At 44.0% G+C, this 25,670-nt stretch overlaps 1 protein-coding gene across 4 annotated transcripts in view; it reads left to right on the top strand.

The window, feature by feature from the left end:
• The window catches only part of clic5a (chloride intracellular channel 5a), a 1,193,419-nt gene that overhangs the window by 1,133,843 nt on the left and 33,906 nt on the right, over positions 1–25,670 (top strand). For all 4 annotated transcript variants that reach the window (XM_051924446.1, XM_051924447.1, XM_028796400.2 and 1 more), the window contains one exon: positions 19,091–19,200. In XM_051924446.1, coding sequence (XP_051780406.1) covers positions 19,091–19,200 — 110 coding nt within the window. The remainder of the gene's footprint in view (positions 1–19,090; positions 19,201–25,670) is intronic.

Below are 25,670 nucleotides of genomic sequence, written 5' to 3' on the forward strand. Positions count from 1 at the left end.
ATTCTAAGGTTTAATTAAATATATTTGTGCTTAAAAACTTAAAAAAAAATATTTACATACAGTTCATGGTCTGGAACGGATTAATTGTATTTACATACAATCCAATGGGGGAAATTACTTTGGTTCACAACCTAATCGGGTTACGACCAGAGTTTTGGAACAAATTATGTTCGTGAACCGAGGTTCCACTATATCAGTATCTGATGACTGTGCCACCTACTTCAGTGGATGCAGAGTGTGCTTTCTCAGCGGCTGGTGTACTCTGCACGAAGGTGCGCTCTCGTCTGGACGACCGCACGCTGGACACGTTGTGCTTTCTACGCTCTTATTACCGTAACTAACTAGATACATGTACTTATATGACAGCATGAACTGCTTGTAGTTAAGGTTAGTCTTTTATTGGTGTCAACATATTGCAGTAGTTTTATTAAAAATAAGTGTCGGTCGCTCTAAAACCATTCACATGTGAGATGCCCGTGCACTGTGTCATCCCCGGGAGCCCGGGATTCCCGGGAATGACATGTGGGATTCCCGAATTCCCAGGAATGGATAAACCCATCCGGGAATGGATTCCCTAGTTAGTCAGTCATCTTTTAACCCACTTAGACCTGAACAGCGTTGCAGGGGTCTGCTGGAGCCTATCCAAACTAGCTCAGGGCTCAAGGCAGGGAGCAAAACCCCAGACGGGGCGCCAGTCCATCACAGGACATCTTTATACTGCTATCTTAATATTTACTCCTGTCCATTCATCAGATAAAACTTTTGCATGCAGGTAAGCCCATAGCTGAATGTCAGCTAGCCTGGGGGAATACAGGTACATAGGACATGAACAGGCTGACATATGGACTGGTGTGGAGTTGGGGGTGGTGGTTTGAAGGTTGCAGTTTTTCAAGGTTGATCCACTTGTAACCGGTTTGAGGAGGTTCATTTGTAAGATCAACAAATCTCAAAGACGAGGACACTTTATATTCTTTATGAGCCCTTCTCACCTGGAAGATATGCTGAAGTGAAATGAAGAGCTAGAGTTTACGGCACACCTTCCACCTCCAGGAGGAAAGCACGAGCTGGAATGGGAGCCGAATCTGCCTGAGCTGAGTCATTAGGAACTGCACACTGACACTTACTGTATGTGCATTAGGCTTGTCGAAGAGCATTAGAATTGGATAAACGAGGCCTGCAAAGGCATGCTGGTCTCTCTGTCAGTCTCTTTCTGTCACACTGTTGGAAGGCCACTCCATCCAAAGGCCAGACTGGACCGTGTTGGGCCAGAGAGTGGTCAACATACTAAGACAGAGAGCCACCTGGTAATCTAAGTACATTGGGTTCTTAACACAAACCACGTTGCATTATTATTTTGCCAGCATTTGTACTCTGCTTGTTTTGAGAATGTTATGTGTAACCCAGGGCCATCTTGACAGCATCTTAGGCCCCCAGGCAAAATAGATAGATAGATAGATAGATAGATAGATAGATAGATAGACAGACAGACAGACAGACAGACAGACAGACAGACAGACAGACAGACAGACAGACAGACAGACAGACAGACAGACAGACAGACAGACAGATAGATAGATAGATAGATAGATAGATAGATAGATAGATAGATAGATAGATAGATAGATAGATAGATAGATAGATAGATAGATAGTGTGGACGAAGACACCAGACAAGACAGCAGGTGTTGTCATATAGCAGCTTTATTTTCTCATTGTCACAGTGAGCAGAGTTTCAGAAAAGCAGGCAATCAATATTACTTGACAGCGTCAGGGCTCTTCTGAACACTGTCTGTTGGGTGGGGCAAGATTTTATACCCCTAGAATGCGTGATTTAATATCATTATGAAATGCAACAGTTGACACTTTATTATACATAATCCTTGAGCTCCTTCAACGCCCCTTGTGGAACTTGATTTCTTGGCCCCTTTGTTATGGCGTTCAGATGTAAACTAAGGGAAAACGTGATAAGACAGTCTCATGTGCGGAATGCTTAGACCTTGAGTCCTTTGGACAAATATTTTTCTGTTTGCTCAGCAAAGCATGTTTTTTAAAGCTTACTTCTGCTTAACTTCTTAGACAAGGATTAGTACAAGGGAACGAAAAGAACATTAATCTTTCACAACAGATAGATAGATAGATAGATAGATAGATAGATAGATAGATAGATAGATAGATAGATAGATAGATAGATAGATAGATAGATAGATAGATAGATAGATAGATAGATAGATAGATAGATAGATAGATAGATAGATAGATAGATAGATAGATAGATAGATAGATAGATAGATAGATAGATACTTTATTAATCCCAAGGGGAAATTCACAATTATATCACTGAGACCCCTGTTTTGATAGGGAAACAGAAACATAACATAGGCATCAGAAAAAAGTGGGCCCCTATGCTTGTGGGGCAACTGCCCAGCGTGCCCATGCATTAAGACGGCCCTGTTGGAGACGTCAGGATGTGCAGGCCGCATCAAGCTTCATTGCGTGATGTACACACGGTCTCAGTTCAGATGAATTGAGCAATTAGCAGTTTGGCTGCCTTTCATTCATTACAGTCCTTATTCAAAAGTTTACCTCACTCGGTTCATTCGACACTTGTCCCGCTGTCCTGGTCCTGCCTCTGATTAGTTCCACTAATATTTCCCCGCCTCACGAGCGTAGTAGCACTCTTATCTTATCCATTGTCACGCTTGGGTCACAAAGTTGCACAGATACACTCAGGAGATTCTAGAGACAAAAACTTTAATCAAACATTTCACAAACAAACATAAGTCTCTTTCAGGAGTGATTCAGGCACCGTGTGCACTCGGAGGGCATAGCTCCGTCTCTCAATTAAAAGAATAGAAAACCTTCCTCGTCGTAGGGGTGTGCCTCGGGAGTGGGACCTCCGACAGGAGCAGAGGATATCTGGGAGAGAAGAGAAGACAAGGCAGTGAGACAAAAGGACAGCTGCAGTGCAGGCTTTTAAATGTTCGATGTGCCACACAAGATGCAGAGATGCAGATCACGCGGCACGGCAGCTGATTGAGTAAAGAGGAAGTAAAAAAAACTGTATTTGTTTCCCATTGAATCGCCGTTTAAGAGGGGGTTTTCAGAGGAGCGACCGTGTCTCCTTGGGGGTGCGTTCAGCCTATTCACACCATCATGGCCACCTGGTGGGCCCATCTCCCATCCTTGAACCCATCCATTTCCTGCCACCATTATCTCTAGTCCTCAGCTCATGAAGAGAAGGGTGGAGGGGTTCTGCCCTGTCAGACCCTCTCTACATCCCTGACCTTGACTCATGAAATATCGGTGGTTTCCAACTTGCTAAGAAAAATAAAAATATACAGGCATGGGCCTTTTTTTGTGATTTAACCCTTGTTGTAGTAACATGCACTAAGATACAGTATCATGCAGATGATTCTCTTTGAATACAGTGGAACTTCGGGTCACAATTTGGTCGTGACTTGAAGTAATTTCCCCCATAGGATTGTATGTAAATGCAACTATTCCATTCCAGACCGTACAAACTGTATGTAAATATTTTTTTCTAAAGATTTTTAAGCACAAATATAGTTAATTATATCATAGAATGCACAGCGTAATAATAAACTAAATGTGAAAACATTTAATAACACTGAGAACAACAGAGAAAACTAACATTGCAAGAGTTTGCGCAATAGCGCTACGAACCGCTCGCTAAAAACACTTATTTGTAATGAGTTTTAAGCACAGGGAACACATGAACATTTGAAAAATCCGTAATTCAATAAACAACCAAGAACAGTAACATTGCAACATTGCACACTACGAACCGATCGCTGTAAACAGAAGTGAAGTGGAGGTTAAAATCCAATAGAAAAAAAGTCTTCATTAAATACAGCGAGGTTAAAACAATACTCGAATCAGTCTGTTTAAAAACAAGTCCGGTGCATTCTTTAACTGCCTTCTCGGCCTTATGCGGCCAGCCCTCTCTCTCTCTCGCGCGCGCGCGTGTATCTCTGTTTCACGCGCGCGCATGTGTCTCTCTCTCGTGCGCGTGTTTCTCTATCTCTCTCTCTCTCTGTCTCTCTCGCTCGCTCTCTCGCGCTCGCTTGCTCGCTGCACAGGGACTGCACAGGGAGAGACTGAACACGTGCGGAAATCATCGGCACGCACAAACCAAAAGGGAAACTGGCTTTTTCGTATACCGAGTGTGTGGTCGTGAACAGATGCAAAAGTTTGGCAAACTTTTTGGTCGTAACCCGATATGACAGAAACACATTCCTCACCTCACTAGACAGAGGAAAGTTCAAAGTTTGGTCCTATGGTCCTTAAGGTTGCATGCACTCAACACGAGCACCATGTATAGCGTAACAAACATCAAAACAGTAGACCATTTCTGGCCACACACGAGTCAACTGGTCCCTTCCTCAATTCGATGTTGCAAATCTTGAAGATTGGAGGGCATAGGTGGAACAAACACTCTTTCTTTAATGTACCCCCTGTGGTAAACCAGCCCGAACACCAACAGGCAGACTCCAGCAGTTCCAAAACACACACACACGTTTATCTATATATATAATTCACTAAGTCCATGGCAAGCAAGACGCACGCACGACAGAGCCCCGCCTGTCAACTCTAACACTCCTCCCACGTCCATTACCTTCACATTGTTTTCCTTTTATTTCTGATCCCGTTCAACAACTATATGGCGACATCGACTTCTCAACTGTGACTCTGGAACAACTCAGTACGCGAGCTATATTAAGCGTCACCAACGAAGACTCGTTACACCTTAATGAACAAGTACTGAAACTTATCCCTACCGACGAAGTAACTTTCACCAGCGTTGCTTCCATCGTCACAGACGATCCTGCAGATTAACTTTCATTCCCCGAAGAATTTCTTAGCAGTCTTACTCCCACTGGCATGCCTCCGCATAAACTCAAACTTAAAATTGGTTCAGTCGTCATGCTTCTCAGAAACCTCATGCTAGCAAGAAGTCTCTGTGATGACACTAGATGGACTGTTACCAGCATTCACCGCAATGTACTGGAGTGTAAGACAATCGCAGCTCCTACCTCACAAACTGTCCTTATTCCCCGGATATCCCTGACCCCATCAGATTCAAATTTGCCTTTTACTTTTACACGCAGACAATTTCCTGTTAGATTGGCCTTTGCAATGACAATTAATAAGGCGCAGGGACAAACTTTCAAAACGATATGCCTGTATCTGCCAAACCCAGTTTTCAGTCACGGACAATTGTATGTTGCTCTCTCCAGAGTTCCATCTTTTCATTCACTCACAGTCGTATCCTCAAACCCACCCCTTTTGGACAACTGTGTCATTCAGGAAGTGTTCACCCATCAATAAATAATTATGCAACGTTTGCTACGCCGCAGGTTGGCTAGTTTACACTATTTACAATAGTCCAGCACACAACCCAGTGTCCCTGCACCAAACACCCTTAAGTCCGGGTCTTCCTACAGTCCTTCCTTCATTCATCGCCTCTGTTCCTCCTTCCTGAGCTTTGTCCTCTTCCTCCCGACTCCGGCTAATGACTGGAGGAAGGCGGCCCCTTTTACACCCACCTGGACGTGCTCCAGGTGCCCTCTGGCGATCTTCCTGCGGCACTTCCTGGTGTGACAGAAGTGCCGCATGAGCACCCGGAAGCACTCCGGGTGTCCCTGGTAATCCTTTTTGGCAGCACTTCCGGGTGTGGTGGAATTGCTGACGTCCAGGGCTCCTCAATCCTCTGGGCGCCCCCTGGCAGTGGCCACGGGCCCTTACAGGGTTGAGCTTCCATCCTCAGTTCCTGTGGCCCCCATACAAACCATGGCGGCTGCCCTCTCGTGGTCCAGGGGGGGATGCATAGTCCCTCTCCCGGTCATTCCAGGCATCCCGGCTGGGCACAGCCCCCAGCCGACCACCACATCCCATAGATAAAAAGCGCAGGGGGTAAAGGTCTGGAGACCTGGGAGGCCAATAGACGATGAGCAAGATCTTGTTGTCCACCTCTTCCTGGAATGGTGTCGTTCAGGTAACACCCGACCTCCAAGTGGAAATGAGGTGGGGTACCATCTTGCATGAAAATTAAATCATTCGAATCTTCTTGAGGTTGGGGAAGCAACCAGTTTTGTAGCATGTCCAGGTATGAGAAACTTTGCTTGCAGAAATGGCACAAAACACATTTACCTTCGGTGAGTCTCTTTCACGTTCGACGACCATACAAAGATTTTCATACCACCCCAAAAATTCTAACATTGTGCCAATTAACCTTACCAGAGGGATGGAAAGTTGATTCACCTGAAAAAATAAGTCGTTCGGGAAAATTGTCCTCTTCTATACCCTCTGAGAATTGCCGGGCAAAATTCAAACCTTTGTTCATGGTCGTCGGTATACAATGCCAGCACTAATTGCAACTTGTAAGGCTTCATATGCAGACACAGTCTAAGAACACGCCATACCGTTGTTTGAGGAATTCCAAGTTCGGTGCTTGCCCTTGATGTGCGGAATGTGTTTCTGTTTTACACAGTTTGTTTGAAATACATTTTTGAAATCTGCTCTTTCATTTTGAATAGCCCTGTATCTATATTGTTGGCATCTTCTGCTGACCTCCTGCAGAGAATATGAAATGTCCCGTTTTATCGTCATCCAGGCCCTCCTGCTGTCCATCACCACAGGTACACGTGTGCCTTTCTTAATGATGTCCAATCAAGATGGACTCCGATCAAGTTCTGGAAACATCTCAAGGCAAATTAAAGCAAAGATGATACACTTGAGCACAATCTGGAGTGCCACAGCAAAGAGTACTTAGTACAAACAGAATGAAAAACGGTTGGGTATTCCCCCCCCCCTCCCGTATATTTTAGGGTTCACTGGAAGATAAGCGGGGCGGCACGGTGGCGCAGTGGTAGCGCTGCTGCCTCGCAGTTAGGAGACCCGGGTCCTCCCTGCGTGGAGTTTGCATGTTCTCCCCGTGTCTGCGTGGGTTTCCTCCGGGCGCTCCGGTTTCCTCCCACAGTCCAAAGACATGCCGGTTAGGTGGATTGGTGATTCTAAATTGGCCTTAGTGTGTGCTTGGTGTGTGGGTGTGTTTGTGTGTGTCCTGCGGTGGATTGGCACCCTGCCCAGGATTGGTTACCTGCCTTGTGCCCTGTGTTGGCTGGGATTGGCTCCAGCAGACCCCTGTGACCCTGTGTTCGGATTCAGCGGGTTGGAAAATGGATGGATGGATGGATGGAAGATAAGCAAGCAAGTAAGTAATCATAAACTACTGAGTCCTGAAGTAGACTGACTGCAGAGTAAGGCTGTTGGCTGTTGCTATGGAGGGTGAAGAGGCGGGACATTTAGAGGGAAGTGGTCATCCGAAGGCGTGGTCTGGAGTCGAAGGAGGGAGGAGTCAAGGTCTTACTGCTCCTGTAGGGAAGGAAGAACCTGATTACTCCCCGGTGCCTGTCTGTCAGCAGTAGTTAGACCGCCCCCTGCTGCCTCCCATGCGCGCGTGTGTGACGTCACCTAAATTTCGGTTCCTGATTTTGTAGTGTGGCCACAAAAGTGTTGTTGTTTATTGTGTTTGTACCCGGTCGCATCTCGTCGCATCACCCCGTTTAAACTAGTATGCGTTTGTTTAAATGTCGTCCCCGTAATAAGAAACGGGGGAGGTTGTTGCGGGGAGGCAGTGACCCCCTGGAAACGTCAAAACGTTTCCATTTATATCTGGGGCATTATTATTTAAATGGGAAGGCGTCGAAATAAGAAAAAAACAGGAAAGAGAAGGAGATTCACCTAACCACAACTGATCATCATTTTTTTTGCCTTAATTCACATCTCGACATTTTTCCAGTTTGCTTCTCACTCGGCCGGATTTACTGCAACGCATTAATCACCAGAAACCCCGAAGTTGGACATTATTTTCCGCCAACGCCAAGGAATCACAGTGAGATTGTTCTGGTATTCATTTCAGGAGAATCAAACACAAACATTTTGAACAGCTATCAGTAATTTGGACAGTTATTTACCTGGACTCATTTTCACATTCATTATCATTTCAGTTGTCATTATTTGTATTGTGTGTTTGTTATTTGTGTGCAGGGACAAGGGAGGATTCATTATTGTATATATAGTGCCTTTCACTTTGCTGGTATGGTGGAGGGTTATATACAGTCATTTGAAAAAGTTTGGGAACCCCTCTCATCCTGCATATGCATCAAACATGCAGTTTGACATCCGTGGCAGAGCGATGGGCGCTCAAAAGGCTCCTATCAATTACGGAGAATCCTATGCATCCACTGAACAGGATCATCTCCAGACAGAAAAGCAGCTTCAGCGACAGACTGCTGTCACCGTCCTGCTCCACTGACAGACTGAGGAGATCGTTCCTCCCCCACACTATGCAACTCTTCAATTCCACCCGGGGGGGCAAACATTAACAATATACAAAGTTATTGTCTGTTATGCCTGCATTTTTATTACTCTTTAATTTAATATTGTTTTTGTATCAGTATGCTGCTGTTGAAGTATGGGAATTTCCCCTTGGGATTAATAAAGTATCTATCTATCTATCTATCTATCTATCTATCTATCTATCTATCTATCTATCTATCTATCTATCTATCTATCTATCTATCTATCTATCTATCTATCTAATAATTGACTCTCCTTTCAACAATAAAGATAACAGTGGTCTGTCTTTCATTTCCTAGGAACATCTGAGTACTGCGGTGTTTTCTGAACAAAGATTTTTAGTGACGCAGTATTTAGTTGTATGAAATTAAATCAAATGTGAGAAACTGGCTGTGCACAAATGTGGGTCCCCTTGTCATTGTGCTGATTTGAATGCCTGTCACTGCTCAATGCTGATTACTTACAACACCAAATTGGTTGGATGAGCTTGTTAAACCTTGAACTTCATAGACCGGTGTGTCCATCATGAGATATAAAGGTATTTAAGGTGGTCAATTACAAGTTGTGCTTCCTTCTCTTTGACTCTCCTCTGAAGAGTGACAGCATGGGATCCTCAAAGCAACTCTCCAAAGATCTGAAAACAAAGATTGTTGAGTCTCCTGGTTTAGGGGAAGGCTACAAAAAGCCATCTCAGAGGTTTAAACTGTCAGTTTCAACTGTCAGGAATGGAATCAGGAAATGGAAGGCCACAGGCACAGTTGCTGTTAAACCCAGCAGGTCTGGCAGGCCAAGAAAAATACAGGAGTGGCATATGAGCAGGATTGTGAGAATGGTGACAGACAACCCACAGATCACCTCCAAAGACCTGTAGAACATCTTGCTGCAGATGGTGCATCTGTACATCGTTCTACAATTCAGCGCAATTTGCACAAAGAACATCTGTATGGCAGGGTGATGAGAAAGAAGCCCTTTCTGCACTCACGCCACAAACAGAGTCACATGTTGTATGCCAATGCTCATTTAGACAAGCCAGATTCATTATGGAACAAAGTGCTTTGACTGAAGAGACAAAAATTGAGTTATTTGGTCAAAACAAAAAGTGCTTTGCATGGCGGAAGAAGAACACAGCATTCCAAGAAAAACACCTGCTACCTACTGTCAAATTTGGTGGAGGTTCCATCATGCTGTGGGGCTATGTGGCTAGTTCAGGGACTGGGGCCCTTGTTAAAGTCGAGGGTCAGATGAATTCAACCCAATTTCAACAAATTCTTCAGGATAATGTTCAAGCATCAGTCACAAAGTTGAAGTTACGCAGGGGTTGGATATTCCAACAAGACAATGACCCAAAACACAGTTGGAAATCTACAAAGACATTCATATAGAGGGAGAACTACAATGTTCTGGAATGGCCGTCACAGTCCCCTGACTTGAAGATCATCGAAAATCTATGGGATGATTTGAAGCAGGCTGTCCATCAAATTGAACTGAACTGGAGAGATTTTGTATGAAGAATGGTGAACAATACCTCCATCCAGAATCAGACACTCATCACAGGCTATAGGAGGACAACGTCTAGAGGCTGTTAGATTAGCAAAAGGAGGCTCAACTAAGTATTGATGTCATATCTCTGTTGGGGTGCCCACATTTATGCATCTGTCTAATTTTGTTATGATGCTTATTGTATATTTTCTGTTAATCCAATAAACTTAATGTCACTGCTGAAATCCTACTGTTTCCATAAGGCATGTCAGATATTAAAAGGAAGTTGCTACTTTGAAAGCTCAGCCAATGATAAGCAAAAATCCAAAGAATTAAGAGGGGTTCCCAAACTTTTTCATATGACTGTATATACAGTATATTACACCAGAGATTTGTATTATTATATTTGTCATTTTGTTTCATCTAATATTATCACTGCACTTGATTTACATTCTGATATCGTTTGCTTGTGTTTAACCGTCGATTGGGGGAAAATATTATTTATCAGAGGTACGGCTTGGTAGATTTAGGTTTTCCTCAGTAATTTATCCAGGCCACGGGACCTGGTAGTGTGGCTGCCAGCCGGGTAAGGGGTCGGCCGTTACAATTTGTTTTATGAACTTGCAATGCTGTCTGAAAAAAATGTTTTAACTTTGTCATTATGGGTTATTGAGTGTGAACTGATGGGCATAAATAACCATTTAAAATGAAAATGACAACACAGTAAAGTGTGCAGAAAGTGAAGGGTGGTCTGAAGAACTTCTGAATCCAGTGTAGACCAAAACACATATCATGAAAGGCTCCATACAAACTGAGCTTCAGTTTCTGCTGCACATGTTGTACTCAAATACATGAAAACGTGAAGTCGCGTTCAGCCTTTCGGGTGTCCTGTCCTGACATGAATGGCAGTTCTGACAACCACAGCGTGCATCTCATCATATTGTTTCCTGCTTACAATGGAGCGGACCCCAGCAGGATGGAATTTCATTATTTGCCAGCTTATTGTAACACCATGAGTGAAATGTGAAGCACGAAGGCAGCAAGCTGCAATCGATTCTCAGGTTTACTTTATTGTAATTGAAATATTCATATTTTCCTTTTGAAATGAGTAAATGTATCAGACAACAGTGCTAACCACTGTGACACTGGGTCACCCAAATATCCATCTGTCGTGTGGTCTCTTTTAACTAAGACACGGTTGTGAAGGACTGGAGCCTATCAGCATGTTATATATACAGGAGAATAATGAGATTAGGATAAGAAGACACCATATCTGTCAGCATATATATATATATATATATATATATATATATATATATATATATATATATATATATATATATATATATATATATATATATATATATATATATATATATATATATATATATCCACCTTAATGAAAGAATAAGTGCCTGTGTGTCTCTGTAGCTGCTTGTCCATCCAGTTGCTATGTATCTTTCATTCCAACAGATGGTGCATTACAAATATTTGAGCAAGTAAATTCATTACATTTGTCATTCCAATAGATGCCACATCACAAGCATTAACACTGTTTTTATGAATCCCATACCCAATGGCATATAACATTGTGCATTCCAACAGATGGTGCGCCACAAACATTTGTATGCAGTAATGCTACCAGGGCTATGGCCTAGCTACACCTTATGCTCAATGCACAAATATAAAATAGACTTGAGACTTCCCAACCCATTTAAATAACCTGAGGGAGGAATCAGAAGTGGTGTTGTCAGGGAGGTTCCACCTCCTGGGGCTCCACTCACAAAGATACTTAGACATATTTAAAGGGACAAAACCTCATGTGAATTTTGAATTATTTTGAATTTTTATACATTTTTTTCCCTCAAGAGGAAATTGTCTTTTTGCATGATCTTTGGGGGTCAGAGATAAATGGGGGAAATTTGTTTTTTTACAGAAGCTCTTTAAATAAATACATAAGTAGGTAGATCCATCCGTCCATTATCCAACCCGCTATATCCTAACTACAGGGTCATGGGGGTCAGCTGGAGCCAACCCCAGACAACACAGGGTGTAAGGCAGGAAACAAACCCCGGGCAGGACGCACACCCACACACCAAGCACACACTAGGGACAATTTTAGGATCGCCAATGCATCTAACCTGCATGTCTTCAGACTGTGGGAGGAAACTGGACCAAACTCCACACTGGGAAGACCCGGTAAGTGAACCCAGGTCTCCTAACTGCGAGGCAGCAGCGCTACCCACTGCACCATAAGTAGGTAGATAAATAAGTAAATAAATAAATTTACATACATACTTTTGACTGAACACAAACCAGAATAACTATAAAGCAAGAAAAATTCAAAAGAAAGAAAAAGATCTGACTTAGCAGTCCCAGTCTCCGTGAGGCCTGATACAGACGTATTGCTGTTGGTATAACGGACCCCCCGTCACATTTCTTGACCCACTTCTGCTGAATAATTCATTGGCTGAAAGTCCTCAGTGTTGGTGTGTCACAGAGAGGATGTGTGGCATTGTTCATAGTGGCATTCAGCTTTGTTTTAATTCTGTTCTTCGCTACAACCTCCAGGGGGTCCAGAGTGCCCTTTTAATTAGCGTGCTGATTCGGTGGTCCTCTGTTGAAGTGATGTTACCAGCCCAGCACACCACACTGGCCATCATAGAGTTGTAGAAGATGTGAAGGATGTCACTTCCCACATTAAAGGAACACAATCTCCTAAGAATAAAGAGCCTGCTCTGCCCTTTCTTCTCCGTTTCCTCTGTGTTATGAGACCCATCCAATCTGCCATTAATGTGGACCCCCAAATACTTGTAGGAGTGGACCACCTCTATAGCCACACCGTAAATAGTGAATAAAAACCCAAAGAAATCAATAATTACTTTACATAGTGGGAGGTCAGCCATTGTACACCCCTAGAGAACAGCAAAAATAACATAGAAATAATAAACAGTAACTTAATAGTAACAACAATAAAACATAAAATACACATCACTTTGTATACGTAACACCGAGTTAGGTGCTAGTCTTAGAGGTGGAAAAGACCACCCTGAACTAGGGATCTGGATGTGTGAATTTGTTGTAATATTTATTTAATCAATTACATTTATTATTATTATTTATGTAGCACTTTACTCTATGCATGTTTTTAGTTAGGATATGGGAAGAAACTGGAGAGAAACAAAATTCACAGACAAAAGAAAATCATGCCAACTCCACCTGGACTGTAAATTGAGCTTTATTCTTATACATCAGCATGACGTGTCATGCCACTCATATTGGATTATGATATTCCTTAATGAAAATAACTGTACTACTTCATATTGTTTTTACTTAATGCATGATGCCCACATTGAGAGGCACTATGTAAAGTACTTACTGATTTCTTTGGCTTCTTATTTGCGATGTAGAATAGTTTGTGATGACACTTGCCGTCAGGCTTTACTTTTCCCACTGTTTTGTAACCACTCATACTTTAGGTGGTACAGTGTGGTTAACAACATTGACTTATTGGTTCAGACCTCCTGAACTGAAATATCCTGCTGCCAGTCCTTGTCTCTGTGCAGTTTGCACATTCTCCCTTTGGCTTTGTTGCATCTCCTCGCACATTTCAAAGTCGTGCAAGTTAGGTTAGCTGACAACTCAAGAGCACCCAGTGAGGGGCTGTGTGTGTGTTAGTAAACCCTACGTTGGACTGGCATCTCTCACGGGGCTCTTGTATCTGATGCTGCCTAAATGGGCTCGGGTCTTTTGTGACCCTGAATTGGATTAAGCTGGTTTTAGAATGCCATGTCCAATTGTTTGTGTCAGCTACTATGAGATTTTTTCCTGTGATATTCTTATTATGTGATTTTTTTTTCATTATTGTTGCCTTCCCAGTGAGGTTTGAGTACATGTTGTATATGAAATAATGGATTTTGGACCCAAAGCATTACGACTTCCACATTCATTTCTTGAATTATGCAGTATGTACCAAGTTTAACAATGCCGTATTGTTTAGAGTTGAGTGTCAATTTTCACATTCATTTCTTGCCTTATTCAATATTTAGAAAGTTTACCGACGCCATGTTGTGTATAACAGCGTTTCTCAACCTTTAATATCTGCGACCCGAGTTTTCATAACAGTTTTCATCGCGCCCCCCTAACGTTTTTTTGAAAGGATCCCACTAATACCAATTTGTTCTTTTTTAATTAATGATATATCATAGATGCATATTTTATTATACCTACTTAACTTTTATCAACATTTATCTAACTCTATATTTATTTTTCTAGTATCAGAATGTAGTTTAAGTTAATTTGGTTTGGTTTCAATAGATGTATTTTTCATATTTTCGATTCTTGTTTTCCATTTTTCACATCTTCGCGCCCCCCTTTTTGTTACTTCACGCCCCCCTAGGGGGACAGCCCGACAGTTTGAGAACCAATGGTGTATAGTATAGTATAGTTGTGTCGACCATTCACAAGCTCATCTTTCCCAGAATTACACTGAAGAATGTGACGTATGACGCCATTTGGAACACTGGCATGGTGTATGTGGTGTGTATTGTATTATTTGGATTGGTCCAAGCCTGGTTACAAAGTAATATTTTTTAGATTAAAAGACTTTGCTTAATGTTTAAAATCTGACAACTGGTCAGCTGTGTTTTCTTATCTGTCTCTTCTCCCAATCCTTTTCCATTAAATTTTTTTTTACTGTCTCATCTGAAGTCAGTATAGATATGGCTGTATGGTGTAGTCGGCATGACATGCCAGGAGAAGGAATGACTGTTGGCGACTAATACTGATGGATCCCAGTCATGTAGAGTGCTGTAGAGTGAAATTGATTGATTGTGCTTCTTACATCGCTGTGTGGTCACTAAATATTCATTATTATCATTATCCATCCATCCATCCATCCATTTTCCAACCCGCTGAATCCGAACACAGGGTCACGGGGGTCTGCTGGAGCCAATCCCAGCCAACACAGGGCACAAGGCAGGAACCAATCCCGGGCAGGGTGCCAACCCACCGCAGGACACACACAAACACACCAAGCACACACTAGGGCCAATTTAGAATCGCCAATCCACCTAACCTGCATGTCTTTGGACTGTGGGAGGAAACCGGAGCGTCCGGAGGAAACCCACACAGACACGGGGAGAACATGCAAACTCCACGCAGGGAGGATCCGGGAAGCGAACCCAGGTCCCCAGGTCTTCCAACTGCGAGGCAGCAGCACTACCACTGCGCCACCGTGCCGCCCATTATTATTATTATTATTATTATTATTATTTATTATTAATATTATTATTATTATCCTGTCCTGTACAGATCTGTCATAATTAGGGTTGCTGTAGAGTGAAATTGGTTGATTGTGCTTCTTACATTGCTGTGTGGTCATTAAATATTCATTATTATTATTATTATTATTATCCTGTCATGTACAGATCTGTCACGATTAGGGTTTCTGTGGAGTGAAACTGGTTGAGTGTGCTCAGAGTCCGGTTTCTTACATCGCTGTACGGTCACTAAGTCATGACACCCAAACAGCAGGTGGCATCAGCAGTGCTTGAGTGACACATCTGCAGTTTCCGGTAGCCCTGTTTTTACACAGGGTGCCAGGAAGTATCTGCTGCACTTGAGATTAAGCCGTCTCAACACTAGGAGAAGAGCGTTGTGCCCGTGCTCCCTTGACTGTGCAATCCATCTAATCCTCTGGGTGGTCATGTGGAGCTCAGCAGCACACTGCTGCTTTTATAAGAGGATTATGAAATGAAACAAGTCAAACCTCCTGTGGCGAATCCTGTGGCCTAATGATGCAAGTAATGGAATTTCCATGTATAATTCAGCCTTGCCAGGCATCTCCGGTGTCATTCTTAAGTTACATCACGTTTCGTGTTACCGCTGGTTAACCTGAGCGCCTGGACTGACTGAGATACGGAAACTTGGCTGAGATTCACTATCTGAGCAGTCATGCAGGAATGTAGGAGGATTCCTAGCACTGGGCCACCAGGTGGCGCTGTGCAGATGGTTCATGGCTGAGGCCGCAGCTATTAGGGCACTGTACCTTAACTTCTTCTTCTTCTTCTTCTTCTCTTGGCTGCTCCCATTAGGGGTTGCCACAGCGGATCATCTTTTTCCATATCTTCTTGTCCTCTTCATCTTGTTCTGTCAGAGCCATCACCCGCATGTCCTCTTTCAGCTCATCCATAAACCTTCTCTTAGGCCTTCCTCTTCTCCTCTTACCTGGTAGCTCTATCATTAGCAGCCTTCTCCCAATATACCCAGCATCTCTCCTCTGTACATGTCCAAACCAACACAATCTCACCTCTCTGACTTTGTCTCCCAACCATCCAACTTGAGCTGACCCTCTAATGTCCTCATTTCTAATCCTGTCCATCCTCATCACACTCAATGCAAATCTTAGCATCTTTAACTCTGCCACCTCCAGCTCTGTCTCCTGCTCTCTGGTCAGTGCCACCGTCTCCAGCCCATATAACATAGCTGGTCTCACTACCGTCCTGTGGACCTTCCCTTTCACTCTTGCTGATATCCGTCTTTTACAAATCATTCCTGACACTCTTCTCCACCCACTCCACCCTGCCTGCACTCTCTTTTTCACTTTCTTCCACAATCCCCATTACTCTGTACTGTTGATCCCAAGTATTTAAACTCATCCAACTTCGCCAACTCTACTCCCCTCATCCTCATCATTCCACTGACCTCCCTCTCATTTACACACATGTATTCTGTCTTGGTGGTCCTACTGATCTTCATTCCTGTCTTCTCTAGAGCAGATCTCCACCTCTCCAGGGTCTCCTCAACCTGCTCCCTGCTCTCACTACAGATCACAATGTCATCAGCAACATTCACAGTCCATGGGGACTCCTGTCTAATCTCGTCTGTCAACCTGTCCATCACCACTGCAAATAAGAAAGGGCTCAGAGCCGATCCCTGATGTAATCCCACCTCCGTCACTCCTACCACAGACCTCACCACTGTCACACTTCCCTCGTACATATCCTGTACAACTCTTACGTACTTCTCTGCCACTCCCACCTTCCTCATACAATACCACAGCTCCTCTCGAGGCACCCTGTCATATGCTTTCTCCAGGTCCACAAAGACGCAATGCAACTCCTTCTGGCCTTCTCTAAACGTCTCCATCAACTCCCTCAGAGCAAACATTGCATCTGTGGTGCTCTTTCTTGGCATGACACCATCCTGCTGCTCACTGATAATCACCTCACTTCTTAACTGAGCTTCCACTACTCTTTCCCATAACTTCATGCTGTGGCTCATCAATTTTATCCCCCTGTAGTTACTGCAGTCCTGCACATCCCCCTTATTCTTAAATATCGGCACCAGTACAATTCTTCTCCACTCCTCAGGCATCTTCTCACTTTCCAAAGATTCTATTACTACATTTTATTATTCATTGGTATGTAAAATAGACAGTTGTGGTGACATACTGACGTAACTGATTTTCTTCCTATAATAACTAAGGACTAAACCGTCTTCCTCTTGCGCCCCTCATACTCTTCTATATCCCACCTCTTTAAATACAATCGCTTTCTCTAACAGGCGCCCCAACGCCCTTCGAGTGGCTCAGCCGCGAGATAGCGGGTACCCAGTGCCCCCAAGGTATTATCATTATTATTATTATCTTTATGGTGTAGCCTTAGTATTGAAACACTAGAAAATGTCACCATGAGTGGAAATTTACAGCAAGAGGGTGCTGTAAAATCGTGATGTAGTTCATTCTCGGATGTGAATTCCTACTTCTCGCCGGGACTAGGACTAGGATGCTTCTTGTGTGGGATATATTTAAATAGCCATGAATCCGAAACTTACATTAGAACTGTCGATGTGTGTGTGCATGTTGTCACACACGTGCAATTGGGCGGCAGCTAAAGGGCCTAAGTAATTGTAGTACCATGCCAGACCAGAGGGTGGCGAGCTACACTGACCTTCTCCCTCAATCCTCTGCAGACCATCCATGGGAAATGCCGCTCGCTTCCCACGCCTTTGATGATTTCATTTTCGGTACCATTTGGGTGTTGGTTCTGGGTTTTGGGGGGGGGGGGGGGGGGTGGTGGAAGTTGTTTAATGGCCTATGGTGATGTTACTTCCGGTGCAGGTGTCAATGGTGATGTCACTTTCTGGCTTAGGAGCTATTGATGACGTCACTTCCAGTTTCAGAGCTATTGATGACATCAGTTCCGGTCCCAGCGAAATCACGTCTGGTCCAAATGACATCACTTCCTGTCTCAGCCTTTTAAGCCGCCATATTTCTCATCCTAAAGTCAGTTCTGTTTTGGATTTAAACCTGTCAAGAACTCAGTACGATTTAGCCATTTGCAGCCAGGGCACAATACATGGGTGGCTGCCCCAAACCTTTTTGATGTCTTTGGACTATTCTTGTGACAATGTGCGCACGTGAAACATTAGAGCTGATGACGTCTGTGCTTCAGCCCTCTGAGAAATTGTGCCAGCCATCCATATTAGTGTTCAGCAGACTTTTTTGCGGTGCTTTAATTGAGCTGATACATTTCTCCCATCGCTGCTGAGCTGGCTGTTAACTCCCACTTCCAAAATGATGGCAACAAAGGCACACCATGCTGTCATTTTCTCTCACTGTACACCAGCCATGATCTTCTTATCCCTTCTCCATTTTTCATTTGTATGTAAAAATAAGTGTTAATGAAATGGCGGCCATTGTTATTTACGGGATAAACTTTATTTTTTACCTGAACCGGCTTTCCCTTCACCAGCAGTGTTTATCTTATAGTTCTTTTGAACATAAGAAATGTGACAAACGAGAGGAGCCCATTCACTCCCTCAGGTCCATTTGTTTAGCTAAAAGCTCAGTTGTCCCAACATCTCATCCAGATTCTTCTTAAAGGGTGTCAAGATGTCAACTCCATGTCTCGGTAGTTTGTTCCAGAGTCCCAGAACTCTTTGCATAAAGAAAGTGCTTCCAGTCTCACCCCTTTAATTCATTCCCACTGCAGCTGAATGAATGCTTTGATGGTGAGCCTCTGACTGAAGGAGTTCTCCACTTAGCTCTTGGTGCCAATGCTGTGGCCCACCACAGGGCAAATCTTTGACGTGAGATGCTTTGTGGTGTGATTAGTCCGCTGTAATTCACGAACGCATACACACATATTTCACACAAAGCAAAAGGATCTGAGCTTCTGTTCTTCCGAGTCCTTGACTTTTTTTATTTTTTGTTTTGTGTGTTTCAGGCTGGCAGTGATGGCGAAAGCATTGGAAACTGTCCATTCTCCCAGCGCCTCTTTATGATTCTCTGGCTCAAGGGAGTCGTCTTCAACGTTACCACAGTGGATCTGAAAAGGTACAAATCCTTCCAAATTCACTCCTCAATGGGTACAGATTGCTAAACTCGGGTTTGGAAGACAGCATACTTGCTGGTTTTAGTCCAGTTTAAAGGTTTCCAGTTAATACCATTTATTCCTTTTTGGCCCACCTGGAGCCTGGAGTTGGCTACCAACTGAGGATGAAAAGGAAGGTCACATTTAACTGTTGTGAAAAGGACGCCGTATAGATAGATAGATAGATAGATAGATAGATAGATAGATAGATAGATAGATAGATAGATAGATAGATAGATAGATAGATAGATAGATAGATAGATAGAGTGCATCCAGAAAGTATTCACAGCGCATCCCTTTTTCCACATTTTGTTATGTTACAGCCTTATTCCAAAATGGATTAAATTCATTTTTTTCCTCAGAATTCTGCACACAACACCCCATAATGACAACGTGAAAAAAGTTTACTTGAGATTTTTGCAAATTTATTAAAAATAGAAAAACTGAGAAGTCCCATGTTCATAAGTATTCACAGCCTTTGCTCAATACTTTGTCGATGCACCTTTGGCAGCAATTACAGCCTCAAGTCTTTTTGAATATGATGCCACAAGCTTGGCACACCTATCCTTGGCCAGTTTCGCCCATTCCTCTTTGCAGCACCTCTCGAGCTCCATCAGGTTGGATGGGAAGCGTCGGTGCACAGCCATTTTAAGATCTCTCCAGAGATGTTCAATTTGATTCAAGTCTGTGCTCTGGCTGGGCCACTCAAGGACATTCAGAGTTGTCCTGAAGCCACTCCTTTGATATGTTGGCTGTGTGCTTAGGGTCGTTGTCCTGCTGAAAGATGAACCGTCGCCCCAGTCTGAGGTCAAGAGCGCTCTGGAGCAGGTTTTCATCCAGGATGTCTCTGTACATTGCTGCAGTCATCTTTCCCTTTATCCTGACGAGTCTCCCAGTTCCTGCCGCTGAAAAACATCCCCACAGCAGGATGCTGCCACCACCATGCTTCACTGTAGGGATGGTATTGGCCTGGTGATGAGCGGTGCCTGGTTTCCTCCAAATGTGACGCCTGGCATTCACAATCTTTGTCTCATCAGACCAGATAATTTTCTTTCTCATGGTCTGAGAGTCCTTCAGGTGCCTTTTGGCAAACTCCAGGCAGGCTGCCATGTGCCTTTTACTAAGGAGTGGCTTCCGTCTGGCCACTCTATCATATAGGCCTGATTGGTGGATTGCTGCAGAGATGGTTGTCCTTCTGGAAGGTTCTCCTCTCTCCACAGAGGACCTCTGGAGCTCTGACAGAGTGACCATCGGGTTCTTGGTCACCTCCCAGACTAATGCCCTTCTCCCCCGATCTCTCAGTTTAGATGGCCAGCCAGCTCTAGGAAGAGTCTTGGTGGTTTCGAACTTCTTCCACTTACGGATGATGGAGGCCACTGTGCTCACTGGGACCTTCAAAGCAGCAGAAATTTTTCTGTAACCTTCCCCAGATTTGTGCCTCAAGACAATCCTGTCTCGGAGGTCTACAGACAATTCCTTTGACTTCATGCTTGGTTTGTGCTCTGACATGAACTGTCAACTGTGGGACCTTATATAGACAGGTGTGTGCCTTTCCAAATCATGTCCAGTCAACTGAATTTACCACAAGGTGGACTCCAATGAAGCTGCAGAAACATCTCAAGGATGATCAGGGGAAACAGGATGCACCTGAGCTCAATTTTGAGCTTCATGGCAAAGGCTGTGAATACTTATGTACATGTGCTTTCTCAATTTTGTTATTTTTAATAAATTTGCAAAAACCTCAAGTAAACTTTTTTCACGTTGTCATTATGGGGTGTTGTGTGGAGAATTCTGAGGAAAAAAATGAATTTAATCCATTTTGGAATAAGGCTGTAACATAACAAAATGTGGAAAAAGTGATGTGCTGTGAATGCTTTCCGGATGCACTGTAGATAGATAGATAGATAGATAGATAGATAGATAGATAGATAGATAGATAGATAGATAGATAGATAGATAGATAGATAGATAGATAGATAGATAGATAGATAGATAGATAGATAGATAGATAGATAGATAGATAGATAGATAGATAGATAGATAGATAGATAGATAGATAGTTTACCCCCCCGAGTGGAACTGAAGAGTCGCATAGTGTGGTGGAGGATCGATCTCCTCAGTCTGTCAGTGGAGCAGGATGGTGACAGCAGTCTGTTGCTGAAGCTGCTCCTCTGTCTGGAGATGATCCTGTTCAGTGGATGCAGTGGATTCTCCATGATTGACAGGAGTCTGCTCAGCGCCCGTCGCTCTGCCACGGATGTCAAACTGTCCAGCTCCGTGCCTACAATAGAGACTACCTTCCTCACCAGTTTGTCCAGGCGTGAGGCGTCCCTCTTCCTTATGCTGCCTCCCCAGCACACCACCACGTAGAAGAGGGCGCTCGACACAATCGTCTGATAGAACATCTGCAGCATCTTATTGCAGATGTTGAAGGACACCAGCCTTCTAAGGAGGTATAGGCGGCTCTGTCCTCTCTTACACAGAGCATCAGTATTAGCAGTCCAGTCCAGTTTATCATCCAGCTGCACTCCCAGGTATTTATAGGTCTGCACCATCTGCACACAGTCACCTCTGATGATCACGGGGTCCATGAGGGGCCTGGGCCTCCTAAAATCCACCACCAGCTCCTTGGTTTTGCTGGTGTTCAGGTGTAGGTGGTTTGAGTCGCACCATTTAACAAAGTTCTTGATTAGGTTCCTGTACTTCTCCTCCTGCCCACTCCTGATGCAGCCCACGATAGCAGTGTCGTCAGTGAACTTTTGCACGTGGCAGGACTCTGAGTTGTATTGGAAGTCCAATGTATATAGGCTGAACAGAATCGGAGAAAGTACAGTCCCCTGCGGCGCTCCTGTGTTGCTGACCACAATGTCAGACCTGCAGTTCCCGAGACACACATACTGAGGTCTGTCTGTAAGGTAGTCCATGATCCATGCCACCAGGTATGAATCTGCTCCCATCTCTGTCAGCTTGTCCCTAAGGAGCAGAGGTTGGATGGTGTTGAAGGTGCTAGAGAAGTCTAGAAACATAATTCTTACAGCACCACTGCCTCTGTCCAAGTGAGAGAGGGATCAGTGTAGCATATAGATGATGGCATCCTCCGCTCCCACCTTCTCCTGGTATGCAAACTGCAGAGAGTCGAGGGCGTGGCGGACCTGTGGCCTCAGGTGGTGAAGCAGCAGCCGCTCCATGGTCTTCATCACATGTGACGTCAGGGCGACAGGCCTAAAGTCATACTCCGAGGTGGGTTAGGGTGGTCAAGCCTTTTAAAGAAGTTGTTCATCTGGTTTGCTGTCTCCACGTATTTCTCGATGGTGGCACCCCACTTCGAGCTGCAGCCAGTGATGATTTTCATCCCATCCCACACTTCCTTCATGCTGTTATTCTGCAACTTCTGCTCCAGCTTTCTCCTGTACTGCTCCTTCGCCACCCTGCGCTGGACTCGGAGTTCCTTCTGCACGCGCTTGAGCTCATGCTGATCACCACCTTTAAAAGCCGTTTTCTTCTGGTTTAAAAGGCCCTTGATGTTACTTGTGATCCATGGCTTGTTGTTAGCATAGCAGCATATTGTTCTTACTGGAACTACAATGTCCATAGAGAAATTGATGTAGTCAGTAGTGCAGTCAACAACCTCCGCAATGTTCTCACTATATGACCCCTGCAGGATATCCCAGTCCGTAGTTCCAAAACAGTCTCTCAGAGCCTGCATTGCCTCAGGGGATCACTTCCTGAATATAGCGCCTGACCCGGCACAGACTTACACAGAGGCACGTGTAAAAGTACAAAAAGACTTTATTTTTCTTCAGCTGGAGGGCACGTCTTCCCCGTGAACCCTCCAGCCACAAAACAGTCCCAAGCACAGTTATAACACAAACCACAACCCTTCTTCTGGCACCACCAGCCCTCCCAGGCAACCTGGTCCTCTTCCTCCTGATTCTGGCCCTGAGTGGTGGTTGCCGGTCCTTTTTATAGCCCACCCAGAAGTGCTCCAGGTGCTTGATCACCTGTTCCTGATTGGAGAGCAACAAATTGGTAACATCTAGCATGATAAATATTTTGTAGATTGTCTGTTATTTGTAAAATTGTGTTTCAGTCAGTTAGTCAGTCATCTTTTAACTCACTTAGTCCTGAACAGCGTTGCGGTGGTCTGTTGGAGCCTATCCCAACTAGCACAGGGAGCAAGGCAGGGAGCAAACCCCAGACGGGGCGCCAGTCCATCACAGGACGTCTTTATACTGTTATTTTAATGTCAATGTCAACTTATTTATATAGCACATTTAAAACAACATAGGAAATGCTGTGGCCAAAATGCTTTACAATAATAGAATAAAAAGAACAAATAACATCCATCCATTTTCCAACCCGCTGAATCCAAACACAGGGTCACAGGGGTCTGCTGGAGCCAGTCCCAGCCAACACAGGGCACAAGGCAAGAACCAATCCTGGGCAGGGTGCCAACCCACCGCAGGACACACACAAACACACCCACACACACACTATGGCCAATTTAGAATCGCCAATCCACCTAACCTGCATGTCTTTGGACTGTGGGAGGAAACCCACGCAGACACGGGGAGAACATGCAAACTCCACGCAGGGAGGACCCGGGAAGCAAACCTCAGGTCCCCTAACTGCGAAGCAGCAGCTCTACCACTGCGCCACCGTGCCGCCCAATAAATAACATAAATAACATAAGTAGAAATAAAATATATGAACATAAATAAAATAAATAAATAGAAGTAATGTTATATAATCACAATGAGGAAACCATCGGTATTACTGAAGATCACGGAATGCAAGTGAATAGAAATGAGTCTTTAATCTCATTTTGAATTGTAGACGACTCCTTTATATGATGACGTAAAGAGTTCCACAGGCGAGGCTGCCAAAGCCCTGTCTGTCCCCCTTAGTTTTACACTTGTTCCGAGGGACAACAAGAGACAACTGACCAGAAGATCTAAGCACTCTAGATGACTGGTGTAAAGCACACAATTCAGATAAATAGGCAGGAGCAAGCCCATGTAAAGATTTAAAAACTAGCAACAAGATTTTAAAATCAATTCGAAAACTGACAGGCAGCCAGTGTAAAGAAGCTAATATTGGAGAAACAGAATCAGACTTTCTTGTCCCAACCAGGAAGCGAGAGTCAGCATTCTGGACCAGCTGTAACCTGCATATCAGGGATTTGCTGATCCCAGAATACAGCGAGTTGCAGTAATCAAGGCGAGAAAAGATAAAAGCAGGAGTAGCTTTCTCAAGATCCTTAGAAGATAAAAAAGGCCTGATCTTACCTAATAGACGAAGCTGGAAAAAGCAACTCTTGACTACAGAATTAATCTGATTCTCAAAAGAGAGGTGACTGTCAAAGATAACACCAAGATTGCGGACTTGAGGTTTGCAAAAGACAGAGAAAAGAGTCGAGAAGTCCAAGACCAATTTAGGCTTTAGCTGATGGACCCACTATAAGCACCTCTGTTTTATTTACGCCTGTCCATTCATCAGATAAAACTTCCGAATGCAGGTAGCCCATAGCTGAATGCCAGCTAGCCTGGGGGGAATACAGGTAGATAGGACTTGAACAGGCTGGCATATGGACTAGTGGGTGGTGGGGGGGGGGGGGTGTTGAAGGTTGCAGTTTTTCAAGGTTGATCCACTTGCAACCGGTTTGACGAGGATCATTTGTATGATCTCCAAATTTCAAAGACAGGGACACTTTATATTCTTTATGAGCCCTTCTCACCTGGAAGATATGCTGAAGTGAAATGAAGAGCTAGAATTTACGGCACACCTTCCCCCTCCAGGAGGAAAGCACGATCTGGAATGGGAGCCGAATCTGCCTGAGCTGAGTCATTAGGAATTGCACACTGACACTTACTGTATGTGCATTAGGCTTGTCGAAGAGCATTAGAATTGGACAAACGAGGCCTGCAATGGCATGCTGGTCTCTCTGTCTGTCTCTTTCTGTCACGCTGTTGGAAGGCCACTCCATCCAAAGGCCAGACCGGACCGTGTTGGGACAGAGAGTGGTCAACATACTAAGACAGAGAGCCACCTGGTAATCTAAGTACATTGGGTTCTTAACGCAAACCAGGTTGCATTATTATTTTGCCAGCATTTGTACTCTGCTTGCTTTGGTAATATTATCTGTAACCCAGGGCCGTCTTAACAGCATCATAGGCCCCCAGGCAAAGTAGAGCATTAGGGCCCCTGTTTTGATAGCAAAACAGAAACATAACATAGGCATCAGAAAAAATGTGGGCCCCTATGCTCGTGGGACCCCCAGCATGCCCATGCGTTAAATGTCATAATTAATAACATTATAAAATAAGCATTTAAATTGAGTAAGTGGATTCTCTTCTCTTTTTTATCTTATTTTATTTATTTATCTATTTTTCATACTTTTAAAGTTTTCTCTGTTGGCCTAGCTCTCTTTCTC

Source organism: Erpetoichthys calabaricus, chromosome 3 (genome assembly GCF_900747795.2).
Source record: "Erpetoichthys calabaricus chromosome 3, fErpCal1.3, whole genome shotgun sequence".
NCBI lineage: Eukaryota > Metazoa > Chordata > Cladistia > Polypteriformes > Polypteridae > Erpetoichthys > Erpetoichthys calabaricus.